Source organism: Eubalaena glacialis, chromosome 6, assembly GCF_028564815.1.
Source record: "Eubalaena glacialis isolate mEubGla1 chromosome 6, mEubGla1.1.hap2.+ XY, whole genome shotgun sequence".
Taxonomy (NCBI): Eukaryota; Metazoa; Chordata; class Mammalia; order Artiodactyla; family Balaenidae; genus Eubalaena; species Eubalaena glacialis.
Window position 1 is genome coordinate 105,322,379 of NC_083721.1, and position 24,514 is coordinate 105,346,892.

The 24,514-nt window shown below is 37.4% G+C and overlaps 2 protein-coding genes across 6 annotated transcripts in view; both read left to right on the top strand.

Moving 5' to 3' along the window:
- The window catches only part of B3GALNT1 (beta-1,3-N-acetylgalactosaminyltransferase 1 (globoside blood group)), a 36,054-nt gene extending 12,285 nt beyond the window's left edge, over positions 1 to 23,769 (top strand). For all 5 annotated transcript variants that reach the window (XM_061193478.1, XM_061193484.1, XM_061193483.1 and 2 more), the window contains 2 exons: positions 18,902 to 18,994; positions 21,683 to 23,769. In XM_061193478.1, coding sequence (XP_061049461.1) covers positions 21,717 to 22,712 — 996 coding nt within the window. In that variant the 5' untranslated portion in view covers positions 18,902 to 18,994; positions 21,683 to 21,716 and the 3' untranslated portion in view covers positions 22,713 to 23,769. The remainder of the gene's footprint in view (positions 1 to 18,901; positions 18,995 to 21,682) is intronic.
- Positions 2,152 to 3,654, top strand: LOC133093565 (putative E3 ubiquitin-protein ligase UBR7). The gene has a single exon (XM_061193477.1). The coding sequence runs from the start codon at positions 2,173 to 2,175 to the stop codon at positions 3,448 to 3,450; it is 1,278 nt and encodes a 425-aa protein (XP_061049460.1). The 5' UTR covers positions 2,152 to 2,172; the 3' UTR covers positions 3,451 to 3,654.
- Positions 23,770 to 24,514: the final 745 nt, after the last annotated feature.

A 24,514-nucleotide genomic window follows, 5' to 3' on the forward strand; every position in this document is an offset into this window, starting at 1 on the left:
CTGCTTTGTAAATAAGATCATCTATACCAATTTTTTCAGATTCCACGTATATGTGTTAATGTACGATATTTGTTTTTCTCTTTCTGACTTCACTCTGTATGACAGTCATTAGGGTGTGGAGAAAAGGGAACCCTCTTACACTGTTGGTGGGAATGTAAATTGATACAGCTGCTATGGAGAACAGTATGGAGGTTCCTTAAAAAACTAAAAATGGAACTGCCATGTGACCCAGCAATCCCACTAGTGGGCATATACCCAGAGAAAACCATAATTCAAAAAGACACATGCACCCCAATGTTCATTGCAGCACTATTTACAATAGCCAGGACATGGAAACAACCTAAATGTCCATCAACAGAGGAATGGATAAAGAAGATGTGGTACATATATACAATGCAATATTACTCAGCCATAAAAAGGAAAAAAATTGGGGCACGGATTTGATCCCTGGTCTGGGAACTAAGATCCCTCATGCCGCATGGTGCAGCCAAAAAAAAAAAAATGTTAACATTATCTTTCAGCTTTTATTGTCTTTGTGCTTTGTTTTTGTATTCACAGTTCTCTGATGAACATGTATTAAATTTGCAATTAGAAACATTTTATATATTTTTTAAATAATTAAATTTACTTTCACTTTGTAGAAAATAACCAACATTTTTGCACCCCAGGAAAGAATATCAGGTTATTTTTGCTTAAATAATTGTACCATTGCTGTAACTCAACTCTCTTTTCCATTTCTCTAGAGCCCTTGCATTTGAGCTGATCCCTCCGCCCACCCCCCCAGTTTATTTTCTTGTGCCTAGCATGTTTTTGATGCAAAATAAAAGGTCCATACCTGCATGAATTATTAGTTACTATTCATTACTGTTGTTAGTAACTCATATTTCAGATTTTGAGAATGTGAATTTTGAGTGTTTCTGTGTAAAGATGGTAAGGCTGTGATGCTGCTTTACTGTTTCTCTCAAGGTTCAATGGTTCCAAGAAGTTAAAACCCACTCAGAGCAGCTCTGGTCAAGAGGGCTGCGGCAGACTCCCCAGGATAGGAAGGGCAGTGGCCAAGAACGTGAGGTTTGGAGTCCTGTTTGATTTTTGTCTCTACCACTTATAGCCTGTGACTTTGGGCAACTTACTGACTCTCTCTAAGCCTTAGTTTCCTCACCTGTGAAATGTGAACAGTAAAGGTCTTTAAAGCTCCTTAATTCGTGGGCTCTCTTGAAGATGACATGGCTTAGTGCCTGTGCTCTTCCCATAGCTGGGGTATCCAGGGCCAGCACATCGTGTGGACACCTGCCTACACTGAATGCACATAGTATCTGAATAAACAGATAATTGATTGGACTGCCAAGCTCTTTTTTACATTTCTATTGAAGTATGGCATGCAAAAAGAAAAGTGTGCAAGTTAGAAGATAAATTATCAGAGTGAACACACCTGTAGCTACCATCTAGGTACAGAAACAGCACATGGCCAACACCCCAGAAGGTCCCCTCCAGTCTCTCCCAATTATATTTCCTCCTTCTCCCCAGAAGTTACCAGTGTCCTGAATTCTAATGCTTTAGATTACTTCTGCCTGCTTTTCAACTTTGTATAAATTGCATTATAGTGTCTGTTCTTTATGTACCTGGCTTCTTTAGCTCAACCTTATGGTTGAGAGATTCTCCATGATGTCATGTGAGGATGTAGTTTGTTCGTTTTCATTTTGTATAATGTGCTATTCTCTAAATTTCTTTCTTCTACTGTGGGTTGTTTCCAGGTTGGGGCTCTCATGAATAGTGTGCTATTAAAAACTTTAGTGAACATTTTTTGGTGTCCTTATGGAGATACACGTTGTTGAGTGTTCTGCCTGAGGGTGTAGTAGCCGTGTCATTGGGTACATGTATGTTATATCTTAGTGAATAACACTAAAAAATTTTCCAAAGTAGTTAAACCAGTTTGTTTAGTTTTTTGGGTTTCCTTTTTTACTTCAAACTACTACTTAAATATTTATTTATTAAATCATCAAAATTAGTTTCGTGATTCAGTGAATACAAAGATGTTCTAGGATAGCATTTCCCAAAGTGCAGAATTCTAGTCCTGCCAGAGGCTCTGAAACTTAAAATAGGTTCTTTGGGCCCCTCGCAGCCGCTTTTCCCGCCTCCGCCGGGGCCGAGAGGCGGTCCGGGTGACAGTTGAGCATGGCCGGAGCTGAGGAGCCCGCGGGGCGGCAGGCGGAGCTGGAGCCCGTGGTATCGTTGGTCGATGTACTTGAGGAGGACGAGGAGCTGGAGAATGAGGCGTGCGCCGTCCTGGGCGGCAGCGACTCGGAGAAGTGCTCCTACTCGCAGGGCTCAGTAAAGAGACAAGCACTATATGCCTGTAGTACCTGCACCCCAGAGGGAGAAGAACCAGCAGGAATTTGCCTAGCTTGCAGTTATGAATGTCATGGAAGTCATAAACTTTTTGAGCTATACACAAAAAGAAATTTTCGTTGTGATTGTGGAAACAACAAGTTTAAAAATTTGGAATGCAAATTATTTCCTGACAAAGCAAAGATAAATTGTGGCAATAAGTACAATGACAACTTTTTTGGATTGTACTGCATTTGCAAGAGACCTTATCCTGATCCTGAAGATGAGATTCCAGATGAGATGATCCAGTGTGTAGTCTGTGAAGACTGGTTCCATGGAAGGCATCTTGGTGCCATTCCCCCTGAGAGTGGAGATTTCCAAGAGATGGTGTGCCAGGCTTGCATGAAACGCTGTTCTTTCTTGTGGGCTTATGCTGCACATTTGGCAGTAACCAAAGTAACTGCTGAAGATGATGGGTTGGTGCTGAATGTTGATGCGGTAGGTGACCAGGAAGTTATTCAACCTGAAAATGGAGCTCATCATGATGGTGCCCTCAAAGAGGATGTTCCAGAACATGGAAAGGCTGCTGAGAAGGAATTTAAAGCAGAGCAGATGAACGAACCATGTACCAGCTCTAGTTCTGAAGCTGATCTCCAGACAGCATTTAAGAATCAACATCTCAACACAGAATCACAGTCTGGCTGCAGACTTCAGGAGCTTAAAGCTAAGCAGTTTATAAAGAAAGACACCGCCACCTATTGGCCCCTGAACTGGCGTAGCAAGTTATGTATCTGCAAAGACTGTATGAAAATGTATGGCGATCTAGATATCCTGTTCCTGACAGATGAATGTGACACAGTTCTGGCTTATGAAAACAAAGGCAAGGTTGACCAGGCAGCTGACAGGAGAGACCCTCTAATGGACACCCTTAACAGCATGAACAGAGTCCAGCAAGTGGAACTTATTTGTGAATACAATGACTTGAAGACTGAACTTAAAGACTATCTCAAGAGATTTGCTGATGAAGGCACAGTGGTTAAGAGAGAGGACATCCAGCAGTCCTTTGAAGAATTTCAGTCAAAAAAGAGAAGAAGAGTGGATGGGATGCAGTATTATTGCAGCTAGACTGGAATATGGCACCTTCTCATCCAGCCAGTGAAGATGCCACTTACTGTTCCAGGAATAAAAGAGGCATATTTCACCTTTGGTCCCCTTTCTGTCCTCTCCTTGGAGAGGCCTCCTCCTCCTGATTTCGCAACCAGCATTCTTCTTCCTGACTCAGCTAAATGCAGCTCATTCCACAGACTTGAGCCCCACCACGCCAGTCCAGCCAGGGTTATTTGCTCATGAGTTTCAAGAAGTTTCATTTGGTTTTGAGAAAGTAAACTAGTTTGAGTTTTTTTTCCCTTATGAGTTGCTCTTTAACTCCCAAGTGTGTCTGCCCTGTCACAGAGCCGCCGTCTTCCAGGACCGGCTCTGTGAAGTTCTCTTCCTGTCAGCTCCAACCTCCGTAGATCCCCCCACCCCTATGATCGTGGTGCCTTGGGTCAAAGCTTCTTCAAGCCTGTTCTGCCCCTTCTCCCACATCCCTGTTTTCTGAGGTTTGGTCACAGCTTAGAAGGGATCTCAGAGCTTGCTTCCTCCAGGCCAAACCTCCGGAGTAGCCAGGGCTGATGGTTTCCTGTCCTAGATGTTTATCACAGGCAAGGAGATTGGCTGATGGCAGGATTGAGGAAGCCTACCTTTGTTACAAACTTTACTAATAAATTTAAAGTGAAAATTTCATTCACAAGTCTACTGGCACTAGAATATTAGAATTTCAGTACTGTAGTGCTCACAGGGCTTCCTGGAGAAAATCTGCCATTATACTGGTCCCTCTCTGCTGCCTAGAAAATAGACCGGGTACTACCCTGTGAAATCTTGGTGGTTTACAAAGTCCTCTGGGTTTCTTTATATTATCAGGGATATTCATAAGCCTAGATTATAAACAGACCTATTTTAATATTGTTCTGTTAAGAAAATAGTATTAGAACCCCCAGTAAATTATTATTATTCCCCTTAAATCTGTGCTGAAGAAAAAAGATACTGGCTTAGCTTACTTGTAGCGAGCAGGGCAGTGAGTGCTCTGTGTTGGGGGACTATGTGGAAGAGATCCCAAGCAAGGCCCTAGGCTGTACACATGATGAGCTTTATGTAGATAAATGTTACTGTCCACAGCTGAGTCCCTAATGACTGTGAGATCTTTTGAAGAACCTCATGGGATGTTGTATAAAACCCCATATTTGAGGGGATGTCCTTTCAGTTGGTTTGAAATCTCTTTAAAGCCCCTCAGTCTATGTGGAAAACACCTTTTGATAAACCAAGAGCCCTCCGTTGCTCTCTCCCTCCAGAGGAGCGTGGTCTTTCCTGACAGTAGACGACACACTTTGAGGTGTGAGACTATACGCATTTGAGGCTTTGGGGCCACAAGTGTATATTAATATTTTTTGTGTGTCCAGCAGTCACAAGTGCCCACCGATCCCTCGATAAGTTGAACTAGGCCTACAGAAAGTCAAGGACTTAAAGAAATAGTACAACTCGTTTTTCTGCATCAAACCTCCTAATTACAGATCCTCATGAAGAGTGACGCGTGGAGCTGGAAGGTCTTGTGGCCACAGGAGATGCCTGCGTGCTCTGAGCTGGCCTTGTAGAAAGGATGGAAAGGCTAGGGTGAGAGCTCACGGCATCTTCAAGATGGTTTACATCCCCAGCTTGGGAACTCTGTCCCAAGTCTGAGGATTTTTGAACCCCCTCTGCAAGGTGGTACTAGTTGTGTACCGTTGTGGCCTGAAAGTTTATATCTTCTCAGACATTTGATTTAACTATCAGAAAGTTCCTTCCTTCCTCATGACAGGTCAGGACCCAGTCTTGGAGTTGATGCATTACTGTGCAGCACAACACAAATCACCCAGTGGTGAAGGGCTTGTTTTAGGAAAGGTACTGTTCCTTTTACATTAACCAGAAAACCTCTTTTTTTTACCTATTGTTAACAACTAGTTTTCTTATTGACTGTATTGGACCGTCTCTTCTTGTAGAGACTGATTTTGGCCAACATGTGGCAGTTGATATTAATGCATGTTTTATGCAAAACAAGAATATGATATTAGTTACTTTTAAGGAATTCTGTCATTGTATGTGCATTTTTGTAGAATTGTTACTGGACTTATAATTACATACTTTAATCAGGTTTCTGTAAAATTTAAATAAACCAATTCAGAATAGTGAAGAAAAAAAAAATAGGTTCTTTGTTCAGATAAGTTTGAGAAACATTGCGTAATATATCCTCTTCTCAGAGAATGTACATTAACATATTAAAAACTCTGAAAAGGCCTCCATTAAAAAATAATAGTTTGAATGATTTCCAGTTTTTTGGTCCACAACCCTTTTGAGGCTCTGTAACACCTGTAGATAAGACACAGATGCAGCCATCTTTGGCTGCCATAAAGTTCTGTGCTTAATAACTGAGATGTTGGTTCCTTCTCTGAGGACAGTGGTTTCATTTGATGGTGAAAGCATTTGCATGCTCAATAATCTGGAAGCTGACAACTGTTCTGTCTCTGTAGGTTTGCTGGGCTTTTCCATTATTTGAGATGTTTCTTCAGCTGTTGTTGATCAGCCACCAAATCAACAATAATTACTGGTGGCCTGCTGTGCACCCAGCGTTGTGCTAAACTTGTAAGATAGAGAAGATGGTTTGCTTAATGTAAATTATTTAGAGTCTAGTTGGTGAATGCATGTGCAGTTAATACAATCACAAGTTTATTTTTTATAAAATGAAAATTATTTTTAAATTATAAATATAATTTATTTGTTGACGGTGCTATGTGACATTATTATTTAAGAAGTCAGTAGTAAAATAATAATGTTCATGTTGGGCCTTTTTATATTTTTCTGTGCATTGATGTTTTAGGTTTTTCTTTCTGTCCCTCCCCTGGGACATGGGATTTAGAACAGTGTCAGGGTTCACAAAGCCCACTGCCCAGCCTTCCTAAGAAGACCTGTGCTCCCACTGTCAGGGAATGAGCCAATCCCAGATCTCAGGCCAGGCCAGCTTGACTTCTGTGACCTCATAGTGTGTGCATTTATCTGCATGGCTGAATGTCGTTTAACTTCAGAAACTACAGAGTGCCCTAGTGCTGACTGGTTAATTCATGTTCTCCACATAAACCTCACAGTAACTAAATTGGTATTGATGATTTATATCTGGAAGGAGACACTTTTGAGAAGTTAACTTCTCCAAGGTCACACAGCCATTAAGTGTTGCAGACAAGACTAAGGGTGAGCCATCTAACTGCATTTTTATTATGCTTTTTTTCCTGTTTTGATAAATTTAAATTACAAAGAAAACTGTAAGAGAAGGCCTATTTTTCTATCACCCTGAATTAACAACTGCTAATATTTTATAGTATTTGTGTCTAATCTATTTTCTCCCGTTTTCCCCACACACCCCCTTCATTCTTTCACAGTGACACCCACACTGCTTAGTGTGGAAGGTGTTCCTGCGGTCCCTTTAAAAAATAGTTTTATAACTGCTTCTGAAAGCTTACTGTTTCTTGTGTGTGGTTTAAAACTGTTTATCTAAATGGTGTATTTTATATATGTGTAATCATTCAACTTGTATTTTTTACTCAACTTTTTATTTTCAAATTGATATACTATGTACAAATCCAGTAACTATCTTGTAGGATTCCACTGGAAGACAGACCAGGTTTTATTTATCTATTATCTTATGGATAGACAATTAGGTTACCTCGAATTTTCCACTTTCGTAGTCCCCCTAATGAGCATGCTTGTACATGTCTCCACATGGGTACACGTATGAGAGTTTTTCTAGGGTGTGTTCCCACAAGAGGAGTGGCTGGTTTTCAGTTTTGCTAGATGCAGCCCTATTGCTTACCAGAGGGGCTGCAACAGTTTGTGCTTCACAGTGTGTGACAAATAGCATTTACTCCAGTACCTGATTAATATTAAACTTGGAGATTTTTCGATGGTTTAAAAATTTTGTATCTGACTTTAATTTGCATTTCCCTGATTACTATTGAGATCAACCCTCTTTTCATGTCCGTTGGCCACTCTTTACTTCCTCTTCTGTGAACGTCTTGTTCATGTCACTCATTTTCCTTTTGATTTGTAAGTTTTATATAAACTTCATATAAACAGAAAATAATGACAGCAGATTATTACAAATATATATTAGATAACGAATATATATCCAGAAGAGATTCTGTATACCAGTCCTTTGTTTTTACTTGTTGTAAATATCTTCTCTGAGCCTGTGGCTCATGTATTTTTTTTTTTTTAATATTTTATTTTATTATTTTTGGTGGCACCACGTGACATGCAGGATCTTAGTTCCCTGAGCAGGGATCGAACCCACGCCCCCTGCAGTGGAAGCATGGAGTCTTAACCCCTGGACCACCAGGGAAGTCCCATGTGGCTCATCTTTTAACTGTGTTTATGGTGTCTTGTCTTATAAGTAGCTTGATATTTTGTTGTGACCTAATCTGTTTCACCTCTCTTTTATGGGATATGCTTTTTGTGACTTGTTTACAAAGACTTTCCCCATGCTAAGGTCACAAATCTATTCTGTATTTCTTATCGTGGTATTAGTTTTGCTTTTTTTACATTTAATTCTTTTATCGACTCGGTATTTTATTTTGGAAATATGAATATAATTTTACTTTTTCCACATTTATTCCGAAACAGTTTATTGAATCCTTTTCGCATTGGTTTGCAGAGCCACCTCTGCCATTTTTCAAGTCCCTATGGATGGGTGGGTCTATTTCTGGTCCTGTTATCCAGCTATTTCATACGTTGTTCTATTCCTCTGGTTTAATTACTGAGCTCTGCAAAATATTTGATAACACCAAATCCACTGGAACCCCAACTTCATTCTTTGTTCTCAAAATTTTGTTGGTTATTCCTAGATCATTAAGTTCCTTTCATAATCCTATGAATTTATTGATCAGTTTGGGGAAGTGGAATCTTACATTGGAGTTTTCTTATCCCCGAACATGTTATCTCTGTTGTTTATTCACATCTTTTTTATACTCTTCAGAAAAGTTTTTTAGTTTTCTACATCAGGGTTTGGCACATCTTTTGTTACCTTTATTTGACACTGTAGTTTTTGTTGCTATTGTGTTTTTTGTGTTAGATTTTTATTTTATTTATTGTTTTAATGTTTCTGATTTGTACGTAAGCTCATATCCAGCATCTTGGTAAACCTGTTAGTTCTTTTATGTCATCTTTTTCCCCTTGAGTTTTCTATGTAGATGATTATATAATATGAAAAGAAGGGCAGTTTTTTCTCTTCCTTGACAATTTTTATATCTTATTTCCTCTTTCTTGTTTAGGGGATAGTAAGGCTCACTAGAAAAACACTGAATAGTAGAGGTGATAGTGGGCATCCTTGTCTTTTTCCTGACTTTAATGGAAATACTTCTGAAGTTTCATCATTGTTTGCTATGGTTTCTTCAACAGGTTAAGGAACTTCCTTTCTATTCCTAATGTTTGTTTTTTTAATAATCATCTGTATTGGTTTTTGTTTTTCATTATTTTCTGTTTTATCTTTATTATTCCTTTTATTTTCTTAGTAATAACATAGGAATTTTTTAAATTTCTTATACTCAGATCATTTATTTTCAATCTGTTTTTTAAAATATGTTATCTGTTAATGCTGATGAAAGAAGACAGACTAAAAAGTCTGCATAACATATCATTTCATTTATGTGACATTCTGGTAAAGGCAAAAATATAGGGATGAAAAACATCAGTGGTTGCCTGGGTGTTGGGGGAAGGATTGATTACAAAGGGACACCAGTAGAATGTTTGTTGTGATGGAACTGTTTCATATCTTGATTGTGCTGGTGGTTACATAAGCGTCAAAACTTACAGAACAGTACAACAAAAAGGATGAATTTTACTGTATGTAAATTATAAGCCAGTAAAAAAATATATCACATGGATACAAAAAATATATCACATGGATACAAAAAATATATAAAGTAATTCTACTTTTTTAAAAAGGTACATTATTTTTATGTTTTCTTTTTTCTTTTTTTATAAATTTATTTATTTTTGGCTGCATTGGGTCTTCGTTGCTGTGCACGGGCTTTCTCTAGTTGCAGCAAGTGGGGGCTACTGTTTGTTGCGATGTGCACGCTTCTCATTGCGGTGGCTTCTCTTGTTGCGGAGCACGGGCTCTAGGCATGTGGGCTTCAGTAGTTGTGGCACGCAGGCTCAGTAGTTGTGGCTCGCGGGCTCTAGAGCACAGGCTCAGTAGGTGTGGTGCACGGGCTTAGTTGCTCTGCAGCATGTGGGATCTTCCCGGACCAGGGATCGAACCCGTGTCTCCTGCATTGGCAGGTGGATTCTTAACCACTGTGCCACCAGGGAAGTCCTAAAAAAGTACATTATTTTTAAAAGTTAATTTTCTGTAAGGATTGTTTTAGTAATACCCAGTGCATTTTCATATGTAGCACTTTTTTAAATGAGGAGGGAAAATTTTTGTTTTCATTGTTTTGAATTTTAATGTATTCAAGTATAAGAATCAAAATAATATTTAAAAAATATATATAGGTAACAATGTAATATAACAAAGTGATATTACTAAGTAATATAACAAAGTGATGCCAAGTAGTATAACAACGTAATATAAAAAGGAGTGCTCTCACCTTTCTTTCTTATCCACCGCATTCCTCTCCGTCCACTATGTGTGTCTTTCCACTGTTTTTCATATGTACATACAAATATTGGTTTTATTTCTTATTCCTTTCTAACACAAAAGTTAACATAAACATTGTTCTGTATCTTACTTCTTCACTTGATGTATTCTAGAAATCTTTCCATGTCAGTACTTAGAGAACATCCTTATTCTTTTTTTTTTTTAACTGCTGTAAAGTTTTCTATTGGGTGGATGTATCATGGTTTATATAAGAAATCTCTCATTGTGATCCCTTGGCTTATTTTTAATTATTTACTGTTACAAACAATTTTGCAGCCAATAACCTTATATACGTGCATCATTTTGGACATATGCACCTGTATCTGAAATAAACTTCAGGAACAAAATTACTGATAAAATAATAAATGTATTTGTAATTTGTATAAGTATGTATTTCCAAACTGCCCTCCATAGAGGTGTTACCACTTTTTACTCCACCAGAAATACATGAGAGAGGGAATTTTTTTCTTTTCTTAACTCTCTTTAGTTTTTTTGTTGTTTTTTTTTTTAATTTATTTATTTATTTTATTTATGGCTGTGTTGGGTCTTCGTTTCTGTGCAAGGGCTTTCTCTAGCTGTGGCAAGTGGGGGCCACTCTTCATTGCAGTGCGCGGGCCTCTCACTGTCACGGCCTCTCTTGTTGCGGAGCACAGGCTCCAGACGCACAGGCTCAGTAATTGTGGCTCACGGGCCCAGTTGCTCCGCGGCATGTGGGATCTTCCCAGACCAGGGCTTGAACCTGTATCCCCTGCATTGGCAGGCAGACTCTCAACCACTGCGCCACCAGGGAAGCCCTCTCTTTAGTTTTTATTACTGAAATATTTTAAAGTAAATATAGATATTGTGACATTCTACTCCTAAATATATCAGCATATGACTCTTAAAAATAGGAAAATATTTTTTAAATTAAAAAAAAATTTAACAGCTTTATTGAGGTATGACTTACATACCATACAATTATTTCATTTTAATTATACAATTGAATGATTTTTACTAAATTTACAGGGTTCTGCAACCATTACCACAATCAAATTTTTAAATATTTCCATTACCCTAAAAAGATCCTTTATGTCCATTTGCAGTCAGTCACTGATCCCACCCTCAGGTAACCACTAACCTACTGCCTATAGATTTGTCTGTCCTGGGCATTTCATATAATATATGGTCTTTTGTGTTGGGTTTGTTTTACTTAGCATCATGTTTTTTTGGTTCACCCATTTTCTGAATTTTTTTTTTTTTTTTTCTTGAAGTGTAGTTAATTTACAATGTTGTGTTAGTTTCCGGTGTACAGCAAAGTGATTCAGTTTTATATATGTGTGTGTGTGTGTGTGTGTATATACACACACATATATATATACACACACACACACACATAAATATTCTTTTTCATTATGGTTTATTACAGGATATTGAATATAGTTCCTTGTGCTATACAGTAGGAACTTGTTTATTTACTTTATATATAGTAGTTTGTATCTGCTAATCCCAGACTCCTAATTTATCCCACATGCCCCTTCCCCTTTGGTAACTATAAGTTTGTTTTCTATGTTGGTGGGTCTGTTTCTGTTTTGTAAATAAGTTCATTCGTATCATATTTTAGATTCCACATATAGATGATGCCATATGATATTTGCCTCTCTCTGTCTGACTTCATTTAATGTGATAATCTCTAGGTCCATCCATCGTGCTGCAAATGGCATTATTTCACTCTTTTCTATGGCTGAGTAGCAGTCCATTGTATTCCACATTTTCTTTATCCATTCATCTGTCAATGGAAATTTAGGGTTGCTTCCATGTCTTGGCTATTGTAAATAGTGCTGCTGTGAACATTGGGGTGCATGTATCTTTTCAAATTAGAGTTTTTTCCTGGATATATGCTGAGGAGCAGGTTTGCTGGATCATATGGTATCTCTAGTTTTAGTTTTTTAAGGAACTTCCATACTGCTTTTCATAGTGGTTGCAACAGTTTGCATTCTCACCAACAGTGTAGAAGGGTTCCCTTTTCTCCACTCCCTCTCCAGCATTTATTATTTGTAGACTTTTTGATGATGACCGTTCTGACCAGTGTGAGGTGATACCTCATTGTAGTTTTGATTTGCAGTTCTCTAATAATTAGTGAAGTTGATCATCTTTTCATGTGCCTATTGGCCATCTATATGTTTTCTTTGGAGAAATGTCTGTTTAGGTCTTCTGCCCATTTTTTTATTGGGTTGTTTGTTTTTTTGTAACTGAGTTGTATGAGCTTTTTGTATATTTTGGAAATCAAGCCCTTGTCAGTTACATCGTTTTCAAATATTTTTCCCAGTCTGTAATTTGTCTTTTCGTTTTGTTTATAGTTTCTTTTGCTTTGCAAAAGCCTGTAAGTTTAATTATATCCCATTTGTTTATTTTTGCTTTTATTTCTATTGCCTTGGGAGACTGACCTAAGAAACATTGCTACAATTTATGTCAGAGAATGTTTTGCCTATGTTCTCTTTTAGGAGTTTTATGGTGTCAAGTCTTATATATAAAGTCTTTAAGCCATTTTGAGTTTATTTTTGTGTATGGTGTGAGGGAGTGTTCTAACTTCATCGGTTTACGTGCGGCTGTCCAGCTTTCCCAACACCACTTGCTGAAGAGACTGTCTTTTCTCCATTGTATATTCTTGTCTCCTTTCAAAGATTAATTGACTGTAGGTGTATAGGTTTATTTTTGGGCTTTCTGTTCTGTTCCATTGATCCATATGTCTGTTTTTGTGCCAGTACCATGCTGTTTTGATTACTGTAGCTTTGTAGTATTGTCTGAAGTCTAGGAGGGTTATGCCTCCAGCTTTGATCTTTTTTCTCAGGATTGCTTTGGTAATTCTGGGTCTTTTGTGATTCCATATAAATTTTAGGATTATTTGTTCTGGTTCTGTGAAAAATCTCGTGTAATTTGATAAGGATCGCATTAAATCTGTAGATTGTTTTGGGTAGTATGGCCATTTTAACAATATTAATTCTTCTAATCCAATAACATGGTATATCTTTTCATTTCTTTGAATCAGCTTCAGTTTCCTTTATCAATGTCTTATAGTTCTCAATATATAAGTCTTTCTCCTGCTTGGTGAGGTTTATTCCTAAGTATTTTTCTTTTTTGATGCAATTTTAAAAGGGATTTTTAAAAAACTTTCCCTTTCTACATTTCATTATTAGTGTAAAGAAATGCAACAGATTTCTGTACGGTGATTTTGTATCCTGCTAACGTACTGAGTTTGTTTATCAGTTCTAGTAGTTTTTGTGTGGAGTTTTCTATATATGGTATCATGTCATCTACATATAATGACAATTTTTACATTTTCCTTTCCAATTTGGATACGTTTTATTTCTTTTTCTTGTCTGATTGCCGTGGCTAGGACTTCCAATACTACGTTGAATAGAAGTGGTGAGAGTGGGCATCCTTGTCTTCTTCTAGATTTTAGTGATAAGGTTTTTAGCTTTTTACCAAGTATTATGTTGGCTGTGGCTTTGTCAAAAATAGCTTTTATTATGTTGAGATATGTTCCCTCTATACTCACTTTGATAAGAGTTTTTAACATGAATGTATGTTGAATTTTATCAGATCCTTTTCCTGCATCTGTTGAAATGATCATGTGGTTTTGTCTTTTCTTTCATTGATGTGGTGTATCACATTGATTGATTTGCATACGTTGAACCATCCTTGTGACCCTGGGATGAATGAATCCAACTTGATCACGTTGTATGACCTTTTTTTTGTGTTCTTGAATTCGGTTTGCTAGTATTTTGTTGAGAATTTTTGCATCTCTATTCGTTAAAGATATTGGCCTGTAATTTTCTTTTTTGGTGGTATCTTTGTCTGATTTTGGTATCAGGGTGATAGTGGCTTCATAGAATGACTTTGGGTGTGTTCCCTCCTCTTCAGTCTTTTGGAAGAGTTTGAGAACGATTGGTATAAGTTCTTCTTTGTATGTTTGGTAAATTCCCCAGTGAAGCCATCCCCATGTTCTGAATTCTTAAATAAAATGTTATAGCCTGTATCAGTACTTTGTTTCTTTTTATAGCTGAATAGTATTCCATTGTATGGATATAGCACATTTATTTACCCAGGAACATTTTCAGTTAACATCATCACACCTAACAAAATAAATAATCCTTTTCACATCACCTGATATCAACATTGTCCTCAGTTTCTCCAGGATCCAGTCTGGGATCATACACTGCAATTGTGTATGTCTCTTAATCTCTTTTAATCTCGAGCCATCCCTTGCTTTACGGAATTGACTAGCTGTAGACACCATGCTAGTTGTCCCATAGAACACCCCACCTCCTGGGTTTGTTGGAGTGTTTCCTTGTGGAGTTCTTAGCTTGTTCTTCTACTCTCTGTATCTCATATAAAACGTGATTAGATTCCAGTTAGACATTTTGGCTAGGATGTACACTTCACATTGTATCTCATTTGGAGACACATAATATGTGTTTGTTCCATTATTTATAATGCTGAGATTGATGATTGGATGAGAGTGGTAGCATTCCTTCACTGTGAATTTTATATTTTTTTTCAGTCCTTACAAGTAAAAAGTAATCTTTGTGGTGTTACTTTGGTACCATACAATGTCTAATTCCCCATCAATCTTTCATTTGATGATTAAAACACTGATTGATAATCATTGCCTGAATCAGTAATTTCATGAAAGGTTGCAACATGATAGTTTTCTTATTCTGTCATTCTATCTACATTCATAACTGGCAGTTTTCTATAAAGAAGAGCTTCTCCTCTTCACTTGGAGCTATTTGTCTTCCCTGAACTACAAATCACTATTTAAAACAAAACAACGAGAGAAAAAAATTGACTTGTCTTCTCCCCCAGTAATTTTCAAGTAAGGGATTGGTATAATATCTTCCTCATTGAAATGTTATACATTGCTGGTATTCAGTTGCATGTATTTTATGATTACCATTGTGGTGTTCTCTTTAAGTTTAAGGATTAAACAAAAGTTGGGTGTGTAAGGGTTTTGAGTTTCCTGACAGGATTTTTTGTGTGTTTGTTTATGTGCTTTTCAAGATATGTTTTGGTAGTTAAGCTGAAATAATACTGTGGTCAGATAATGGGGCCTGTGTTAAATTAAGTTTTGAATTTTGGAGACAGCTTATGTAACCTAATATGATCAGTTTTTTTTTTTAGTATAATCATTTTATTTATTTTTATTTATTTTTTTTGGCTGCACTGGGTCTTCGTTGCTGCACGCGAGCTTTCTCTAGTTGCGGCAAGCGGTGGCTTCTCTTGTTGAGGAGCATGGGCTCTAGGCATGCGGGCTTCCGTAGTTGCAGCACGCGGGCTCAGTAGTTGTGGCATGCAGGCCCCAGAGCATGCGGGCTTCGGTAGTTGTGGCATGCAGGCTCAGCAGTTGTGGCGCACGGGCTTAGTTACCCCGCGGCATGTGGGATCGTCCCGGACCAAGGATCAAACCCGTTTCCCCTGCATTGGCAGGTGGATTCTTAACCACTGGACCACCAGGGAAGTCCATGATCAGTTTTTTAGTAAATGTTTCGTGTGGTCTTGAAAAGAATATTCCTGTTCTTTTTAATTGAATGAAAGGTACTAAATCAAGACTATTAATAATATTAATAATTTTATTTGAAACACTCACATCCTTATTTTTTTCTGCTTGATGTATTTAGTTATTTAGAGAGATTTGTTAAAAATCTCCTATTAGGATTATAGATTTTCCCATTTGTACTCATACTTTTCAGAGTTGGCTTTCTGTATTTTGAGACTATGTTTCTCTGTTTGTATAGCTTCATGATTGTTAACTTATCTTGATTTGTGTGGAATGTATATGTTGGTTCCTTTTATTAGTAACAAAATCTCCTTGTCCCTTTTAAATGCTGTTCATTTAAATACATGATGTTAATAAATAACTAGAGCAGATTTCTGATTGGCATTTTCCTGATTTTTAAAAAAATTCCTAATTTTTAAACTTTTTGTGTTGTTTTGTTTTAGGCATGCATCTTTTTTTTTTTTTTTTTAAACAGCTTCAATCAAATCTTTAATAGAAAGTGATTTAACTTAACTTCAATATACAGTCATTAGAGGGAAAGGAATAAGAATATTAACAGAGTATATAAATTTCAATATACAATCATTAGAGGGAGAGGAATATTAACAGAGTATATAACAGAGCATACATCACCGAATTGGGCCGATAGGCATGCATCTTATAAGTAGTATTTGGCAGAGTTTTAAGCCAGTCTGAGAGTCTGTTTTTCAGTAGGTGAGTTTACGTTTATATTTACTCTGATATCAGATGCATTTAAATTTACTTTTGCCATCTCCTTCTGTGGTTTTCCATTTGCCATGCATTTTCTCTGCTTTTTTCCTTTTCTCCTGCCCTCTGTTGAGTTGATAGCTTGCTTTGTTTCTTTTATTTCTTAATCTGTGTGGAATGTATATGTTCAGTATCTGTTCTTTCAGGGTCGTCACTCTAAAGGTTAATACACATTATTAAATGAAACTCTTTTTACAGCAACCACATCATTTTTATATAGTGTTTTGGTTTCACTTTTTTAACCACACCAAAAAATACTGTTTTTGTGCTTGTTCTTCGCTCTCTCTCTCTCTTTTACTATGTATATTTACTAGTTTTCATTATCTTTCAATAATCTCTTTACTTACCTTTGTTTCTTGAATTCCGTTCCTTCCTCCTGAGTTCATTTTTCTTCATACTAAAATACATTCCCTTGGTTCTTCTTTTAGCTAGAGTTTGTGCACTTTATAAGTCCTAGTCCATTTCAGAGTGTTTTTATTTCACCTTCATTTTACTTGAACTCTAAAATTCACCTGTAAAATATGTACAGTAAAACCAGTTGGCCCACAATATAGGGTTATTGGGGGGAACTAATAATATTTGTTGTAACACTTTATAAACGGTTTTGTGTGTGTACATAATGCTATTATTATTAGCTAATATACATCCTATTAGAGTTATATTAGAATTACAGTGTTTTGAATGGATTTTAAAAATCATTGCTTACTGTATTTAGTTAATATTTACTGAGACAAAAGAGAATAATACCTACTAGAAATGTCATGAATTGTACATGCTCACACCTTGGGAGAAGAGCTGAGATAAGGTGAAACTTGGGATCCTAACTGCTAGCTTAGGGTTACTACCATTCAGTGGAACTTTGAGATACGCAAGCATGAAGTCCAATTTTTTTAGTTTGTTTTTATCTATTTACAAAGACAATACACAAATAGTGTGGAAAATCCAAATGATAAAAAAAAGAAAGAAATCTTCCAGGAAGTCCACAGAATTGAAACCATTGACATATTGGGACACATCCTTCCAGACATCTTGCTCTGCATGTGTGGCTATGTGGGTATATGGAGACTTGTCTTTTCATCTTTCAAAAGGAATCATACTACATATGCAATTTTGCTACTGCATTTTTCACTAAGTAATATATCAAGAGAATATAGCTAAGCATCATTGCATATAATGATAAATGTACACTGTTGTATGGATGTATCATAATTTTGTTTAACCAATTCCCTATTGGGAGACTTTAAAATAATTTTTTATATTATAAATTATGCACAGTTGCCTGATTATTTCTTTAGGATAAATTGCTAGCAGTGATATTGGTCAAAGGGTGTGCACATTCAAGTTTTTGATACATGTTTAATAAATCTCTCCAGAGAGTGCACAAGAATGCCTCTTCCTCACACAAACTAAGTATTGTCATTTTACCCCCTTAATTTTCCAGTTTGAGATTTTTGTCAATATCTCTGCTTACTTGTGAGTTTGAATATCTTTTCTTGTTTTATTGATCATTTGTAATTCTTTTGAGAACATCCCCTTTGGCTGTTTATTCTCTTTTTGCATTTGTCTGTTTCTTATTAAGCTGTATGAACTCTTATTTGGCTTATAAATTATTATAAATATCTTAGGTATTTTTTCCCTGTTTTTTTTTTTAATCTTTTAACCTTGTTTGTGCTTTTTATCACGTTTTTTTTTTTTGCTTTTCAGCCTTGTTCAAGAACTTTCTGAAATTTTTATTTGATCAAAATTTCCTTTATGAGTTCTGGGTTGTTTCCTTAGTTGGGATAACTAAAAGTTCTTCCCCACTTCAAAATTGTTAAATGTTCATTTGTATTTTTTGTGTGTCTGTGTTCCTAGCAGTTTATTTTTCTCCCATTTGAATCTTTAATCCATTTGGAGTGTTTTTGGTATAAGGAGTGATACATATCAGTGCCTTCCTGTTTGTCACATCCTATTCTGGTTTTTAAATTTGACTAATGAAAATCAATATATGAGCATCCTAAAGCATGGCAGGAATTGAGATGTGCTGCATCGTTTTCAGTTTACTAATGTGTCTTGGGTATTTGTAAGTAGAGATAGAGGTTCAAAGGGGAGGGAGTGGATTGGGAAGTGGTAGTTGACAGTCTCATGTCAGGGTTGCCTTCTGTGTATGTGTGTGGAACAGAGAATTAAAGAGAGGATACCAGCAGAGTGTCTCTTAGAAGTTTCATGTTTCACTTCTTTTAGTGACCCTGAGTTCTTTATCCAGGGAAGTGGAACTGTGGTAGGATGTCATAAGACACCATCTGCCGTGAGGACTTAGAGGTTTTACGTCTTGAATACCAAGTCCTCTTCTTCCATGATGAACCCATGAACTCTCTGAATTCTGTGGATTCGTGGGCTTTTTTTAACGTTTTATTTCAGCATATGTTCAGAAAGAAATTGGAATGGGGAAGGGGGTTCCCTTCCCCTCTTTGACGTCTAATTCCCTGACCCATAAGTAGATGCTGTTAAGTTTCTTATATATCTTACAGAAATTTCAAGCACTATTTTTGACTACTACTTGCTACTGAATGTTCAGTTGATGAAATTGAAGGTCTTTCACTCAGAAGAAATAAATCAAGAAGGTAAGAAATAAAATCTGTTTACGCTTTGAAACATTCATCAAGGAAGAAGAATTCATCAAGATTATTTCTTTAGGATAATCCCTTTTGACAATAAAAATCAATTTAGTGAACATAAGCAGGATGGAATAGCTGCAAAGGGTGGAACACGGCTCATGATGACAGCCTCTGTTTGTTGCGTACCTGACACGGGCCATCTGTGCTTTACACACGCTGTCACTAATTCACACTGTATTAACATCTTCATTCTGTAGAAATGAGGAAACTGAGGCTTCCAGAGGTAAATAACGTACCCATAGCTCTCCCTGGTTGGCAAAGGATAGAGCTAGGTGTGGGCTCTGGTCTCTGCCTTTGGAGCCACCTGTGTTGTGGGTAACCTGAAGTCTGTTCCAGCCAATCCTTGAAAGACCTTCCCCCGCTTTTGGAATAGATAGTTCCTCTTCTTTTTGCTGCTACTTTATTTTCTTCGTAGGCCCGTAAGCAGTAGACATCATAACTGCAGACACAATTTCACATTTATGAACTGTGGCTTGTAGAATGCATATAGGATAACTTTCACAGTAAGATTTGCTGTTTTTGAGTTCTTCCCATTATTGAAGAGTAGCCGGGCCTCCATTGCCTGTGTGCAGTTATACATGAAGCCCCTTACTCAGGATGCTTTCCTTCCATTTGTCCGAAATTTGTTATAATGTGCCAATTTGCTAGAATGAGACGTAAAACTGCCATTTGATAACAGTTGTCATAAATGCACAGGTCATCGATGGCTGAGATTAGATGGAGCTCCGTAGGTTGTGCTGTGTCTAGTAGCCAGGTGAGGAGAAAGTGTAAGAAGATACTAATTCCTTCCATAATTCTCATTCTAGGTCTATTCTGTTTCAGGTTTTTCTGAGAGCTAGCTGTGTAAGGCTAGCAAGGGGGAGAAAGGAGGATGGGGGTGGGACGGGTAGACCTACATTTTATGTTTATACAAATAGAAATAGCATATCAGACAGGTCAGTGTTCATTGCACTCTTGCTGTAGGTCTCTGTCTTGTACTTTGACTCTTGTCAAAAGAAAAATGTTCTTTCCGACAAGGTCATAGAGTATAAGTGGAAAGGCAAGACACATATACATGAAACCGAACTAGAGAGTTTGCCGAAACATTCCATTGTACTGTGTGACTTAAAATATAAAAAACATTAGAGGTAGGAAAGGATATTGTAGCAAGAAGTAATCAGGGCAGGTAAGATATGGCCAGAGGGAAAGGACAAAGAGTCTTGAGATCCTGTCATTTTTATATGTATTAAGAGTCAGAAGAACTGTGTGCCCAAAGACCTGAGATTGCCCCAAGGTAGAACCCTTGGTAGACCAGCCTTTCCATATGATGACATTAATGTGCGCCCTCCATAGCAAATTTTGGGTTCCCAGGATCGCTCCCCCAGTTGATTGTGGGTGAAAGGGCATGGTCAGAAGCTTCCTCAGCCTGCCCCTCATGTTGTTGATCTGTCCCTCATTCTGAAGTTCCTTGGCATTTGAAGTAAACAGTCTGTACTACATTGCTGTGACATGTTTACGTGTTGCCTTGGGATTTGTACTCCTCCCATTTCCTTCTTCCTTTGGCCTCCTTAGTGCCTGGTGCAGTCTGTGGATGTTGAAGTTCTAGTAAACACTTAGTACATGAATGTCTTTGGACTGAGGCCCATGATCATGGCACCAGGAAAGCCCTGTGGGATCCCGAATTGTAAACCAACCTTATCCTTGGGATCCAAAGCAGAGCTGAGGCTGCAACTGTGAATGTGCCGTGTCTCCTAGCTCAGTTTTCTTGTCTCAGCTAGAAGTTCCGTGTAAAAGCAAGTGTTCTAGGAGGTTCCATCCCATGATTCTGATCTGGTGCAGGATTTCTGAACAGGGAAGTTAGATTAGATTAGATGGGAGTGGGATTAGAATGGGAAACACACAAAAACTCATACTATGGGCAGGCCTTTAATTTAAGCACTTGCTGTCCAAACTGAGCATTGAGTTCAGCTGTTTCATAGTCTTGTGCATTTGAAAACTCCAGAGATGGTTATCCTTGTGTTTAGAGGCCTCACCTTTCAGGGGAAGCATCTCCACCTTTATCTCATCCCATATCAAGCAGGTCACCATGAATAATTGTAGCTATTGGGTTTTTCTTACTCCGGATTTGCTAGAATTCACATCAGATCACACAGCTGAGAAAGACCCTTGGTTTATTTGGACATGTTGCTGATAAAATCTCTTTGCATTAATGATTTTGTTGCTGATAATATCTCTTTGCATTAATGATTTTATTCTGGATATCCAGAGGGACAGAAAAAGATGAGTAATGGGGGAGTTACAAAATAAATCTACAGTAAAAAATAAAGCAAACTGCTTCTCTTCTTTACCATTATGAAAAAGAAGTAAAGAATTATTTCAACAGTTATGTCAAACAAGAAGTATTAATTTTCCTCAAATAATTAAGGGTATGCTTTTAACATTGGTCTTGATGTAAAAAGCTGAAATATACTTTTGGTTGTTGGTATCCGTTTGCTTCTAGTTAAATGAAGTTAAGTAGATTCAGGTCAGGATTTTTGGTTTTGCTTTGGAGCTTTTGTTCTCCCAACTCTTTTTCCTTAAGTAGATGATCAGGTATCATTTGAAAATGTGTTTTGGGTGGTGGCATACTAAGCAGGTCTTTGATAACTCTTCCAGAACCCGAGGCTCGCGTGCTCCTGAGTTGCTGTGAATGGCCCCGGCACGCCTGACCACCCTTCCGGGTAGGATGTCACTGAGATCCCTGAAATGGAGCCTCCTGCTGCTGTCGCTCCTGAGCTTCCTGGTGATGTGGTACCTCAGTCTTCCCCACTACAATGTGGTAGAACGCGTGAACTGGATGTACTTCTATGAGTATGAGCCCCTTTACAGACAAGACTTCCGCTTCACACTTCGAGAGCATTCGAACTGCTCTCATCAAAACCCATTTCTGGTCATCCTGGTGACCTCACACCCCTCGGATGTGAAAGCCAGACAGGCCATTAGAGTTACTTGGGGTGAAAAGAAGTCTTGGTGGGGATATGAGGTTCTTATATTTTTCTTATTAGGCCAACAGGCTGAAAGGGAAGACAAAGTGTTAGCATTATCCTTAGAGGATGAACACCTCCTTTATGGCGACATAATACGACAAGATTTTTTAGACACGTACAATAACCTGACCTTGAAAACAATCATGGCATTTAGGTGGGTAACTGAGTTTTGCCCCAACGCCAGGTACATCATGAAGACAGACACTGATGTTTTCATCAATACTGGCAATTTAGTGAAGTATCTTTTAAATTTAAACCACTCAGAAAAGTTTTTCACAGGTTATCCTCTAATTGATAATTATTCTTATAGAGGATTTTACCAAAAAACCCATATTTCATACCAGGAGTATCCCTTCAAGGTGTTTCCTCCCTACTGCAGTGGGTTGGGTTATATAATGTCCAGAGATTTGGTGCCAAGAATCTATGAAATGATGAGTCACGTAAAACCCATCAAGTTTGAAGATGTTTATGTTGGGATCTGTTTGAATTTATTAAAAGTGGACATTCATATTCCGGAAGACACCAACCTTTTCTTTTTATATAGGATCCATTTGGATGTCTGTCAACTCAGACGCATGATTGCAGCCCATGGCTTTTCTTCCAAGGAAATTATCACATTTTGGCAGGTTATGCTAAGGAACACCACATGCCATTATTAATTTGACATTCTACCCAAAGCCTAGAGAAGGGAGGGATACTTTGTGGAAAACGTTAAAGTTAGACTATGAAATCTCCAATGGAAAACTCATGGGAAGGTCACTGTGTGGCTTACACAGAACTGAAACTCATGAAGAGGCTATAGGCTGGAGACTGGAGGGTTGTACTTGATCTGTGGTTTATTTTGACAACAATCAAGTCAGGCCTTTTAAAGATGATATTCAGAGGAATTAAACATCTTATAAAGGAATGGGAGGTTTTTGTTAATAAAACTCATAGGACCAAACAATTTGAACGTGTCATTCTGTAGATTAAAACTTCTTAAATGGGTTTCATTGAATTATAAACTCGTTTGTCCATAACAACAAAGCAGTGTGGAGTATTATTCATTGAACAATCTAGTCAGTTCAGGGTTTTGTGTATATCTTACATGGATTACAGTTTTTTTAAATATATAGTTCTGTGTAAAACAACTGAAGTTATACTGAACAAAATTTCATCTCTTTTTGGTCATTTGGAAGATACTTCAGGATGTTGCAGTATTTCAGTTATCAATTATTATTTAATATTACTTAAAGTTTTGCACTTTTATGGGTGTTTGAATGTTATGGTTGTTTCAGTACTGTATAAACAGAATAGTGAAAACTCACTCTTTATATTTAAACTTCTTTTCCAGTTACTTCACTGATGAGTTTATTATGAATAGCTCCGTTAATGTGTAGATATTGGTCATTATTGCATATCAGTAATCTCTTGAACTTTGATAAATATTTCTTCGTGGTAATATAGAGAAGAATTAAAGCAAGAAGATCTGAATTATTGTCTTGTTTTTAAAAATATAATCCCTGGTGTTTTTAGATGTCACTTCATCTGTCTCATTGTTCCACCTGGAAATTAGGAGTAATGTAGAATGCCAGGCAGCATGTTTCCTTTTGGAAAGGACTCTGAAGGCAAAAAGAAAAGAGAGAACGTGATGGCCAGAATATTATGAAAGGAGTGTCATATTTCAGTGCTTGAGCTGGAAAGAGAAGACTAAAGATTCAAGTTGCATTGTTAACTGCTCCGTGTTTTTTCTCATTAACAATCAGTTTGAGAATAAAAAGAAAAAAAAAAAAACACTGCTGCTATTGTTATTAGTTTCACATCAAGAGGAAAGCCCTACTATGTGGTCTAAAATCAAGTCTGATTTCCATATCATGGAGAAGCACGGTTTTTCATAGGAGTGGTGATGTAGGTCAGCTTTGACCTGCTAGTTGGTCTAAGAGGAGCACTCCTTGCCCCCCGCCCCACGTATTCTTGGGATTGTGCAATTTCCCATTATGCCTGATATGGGACAAGTGATTCCTTTTTTCTGGATTACATGATGGCGAAAGATCAAATCTGTTGGCAGAAAATATGAACTTGAAAATATATAGTCAGCTCTTGTAATACTCATATTTATAATTCTCCTATAAGAAAAGCTTAATTTCAATTAGAACCACTATAATGTTTGATTCTTTATAACAAGCCTATTTCCATTTCCCTCCTCTCAGACCTGATCCAGTTACAATAAATCAATTAAATGAAATACTCTGTGGAATCAATCTATGCCCTTGCTAATTCCCATCCATGAGGGAGTCACTTTTTTTTTTTTTTTGAATTTTATCTATTTTTATACAGCAGGTTCTTATTAGTTATCTATTTTATACATATTAGTGTATACATGTCAATCCCAGTCTCCCAATTCATCACACCACCACCACCGACCCCCCCGGGAGTCACTTTCTTTAAGACACGGGTGGTGGGTATTTTTGTGGTAGGATTA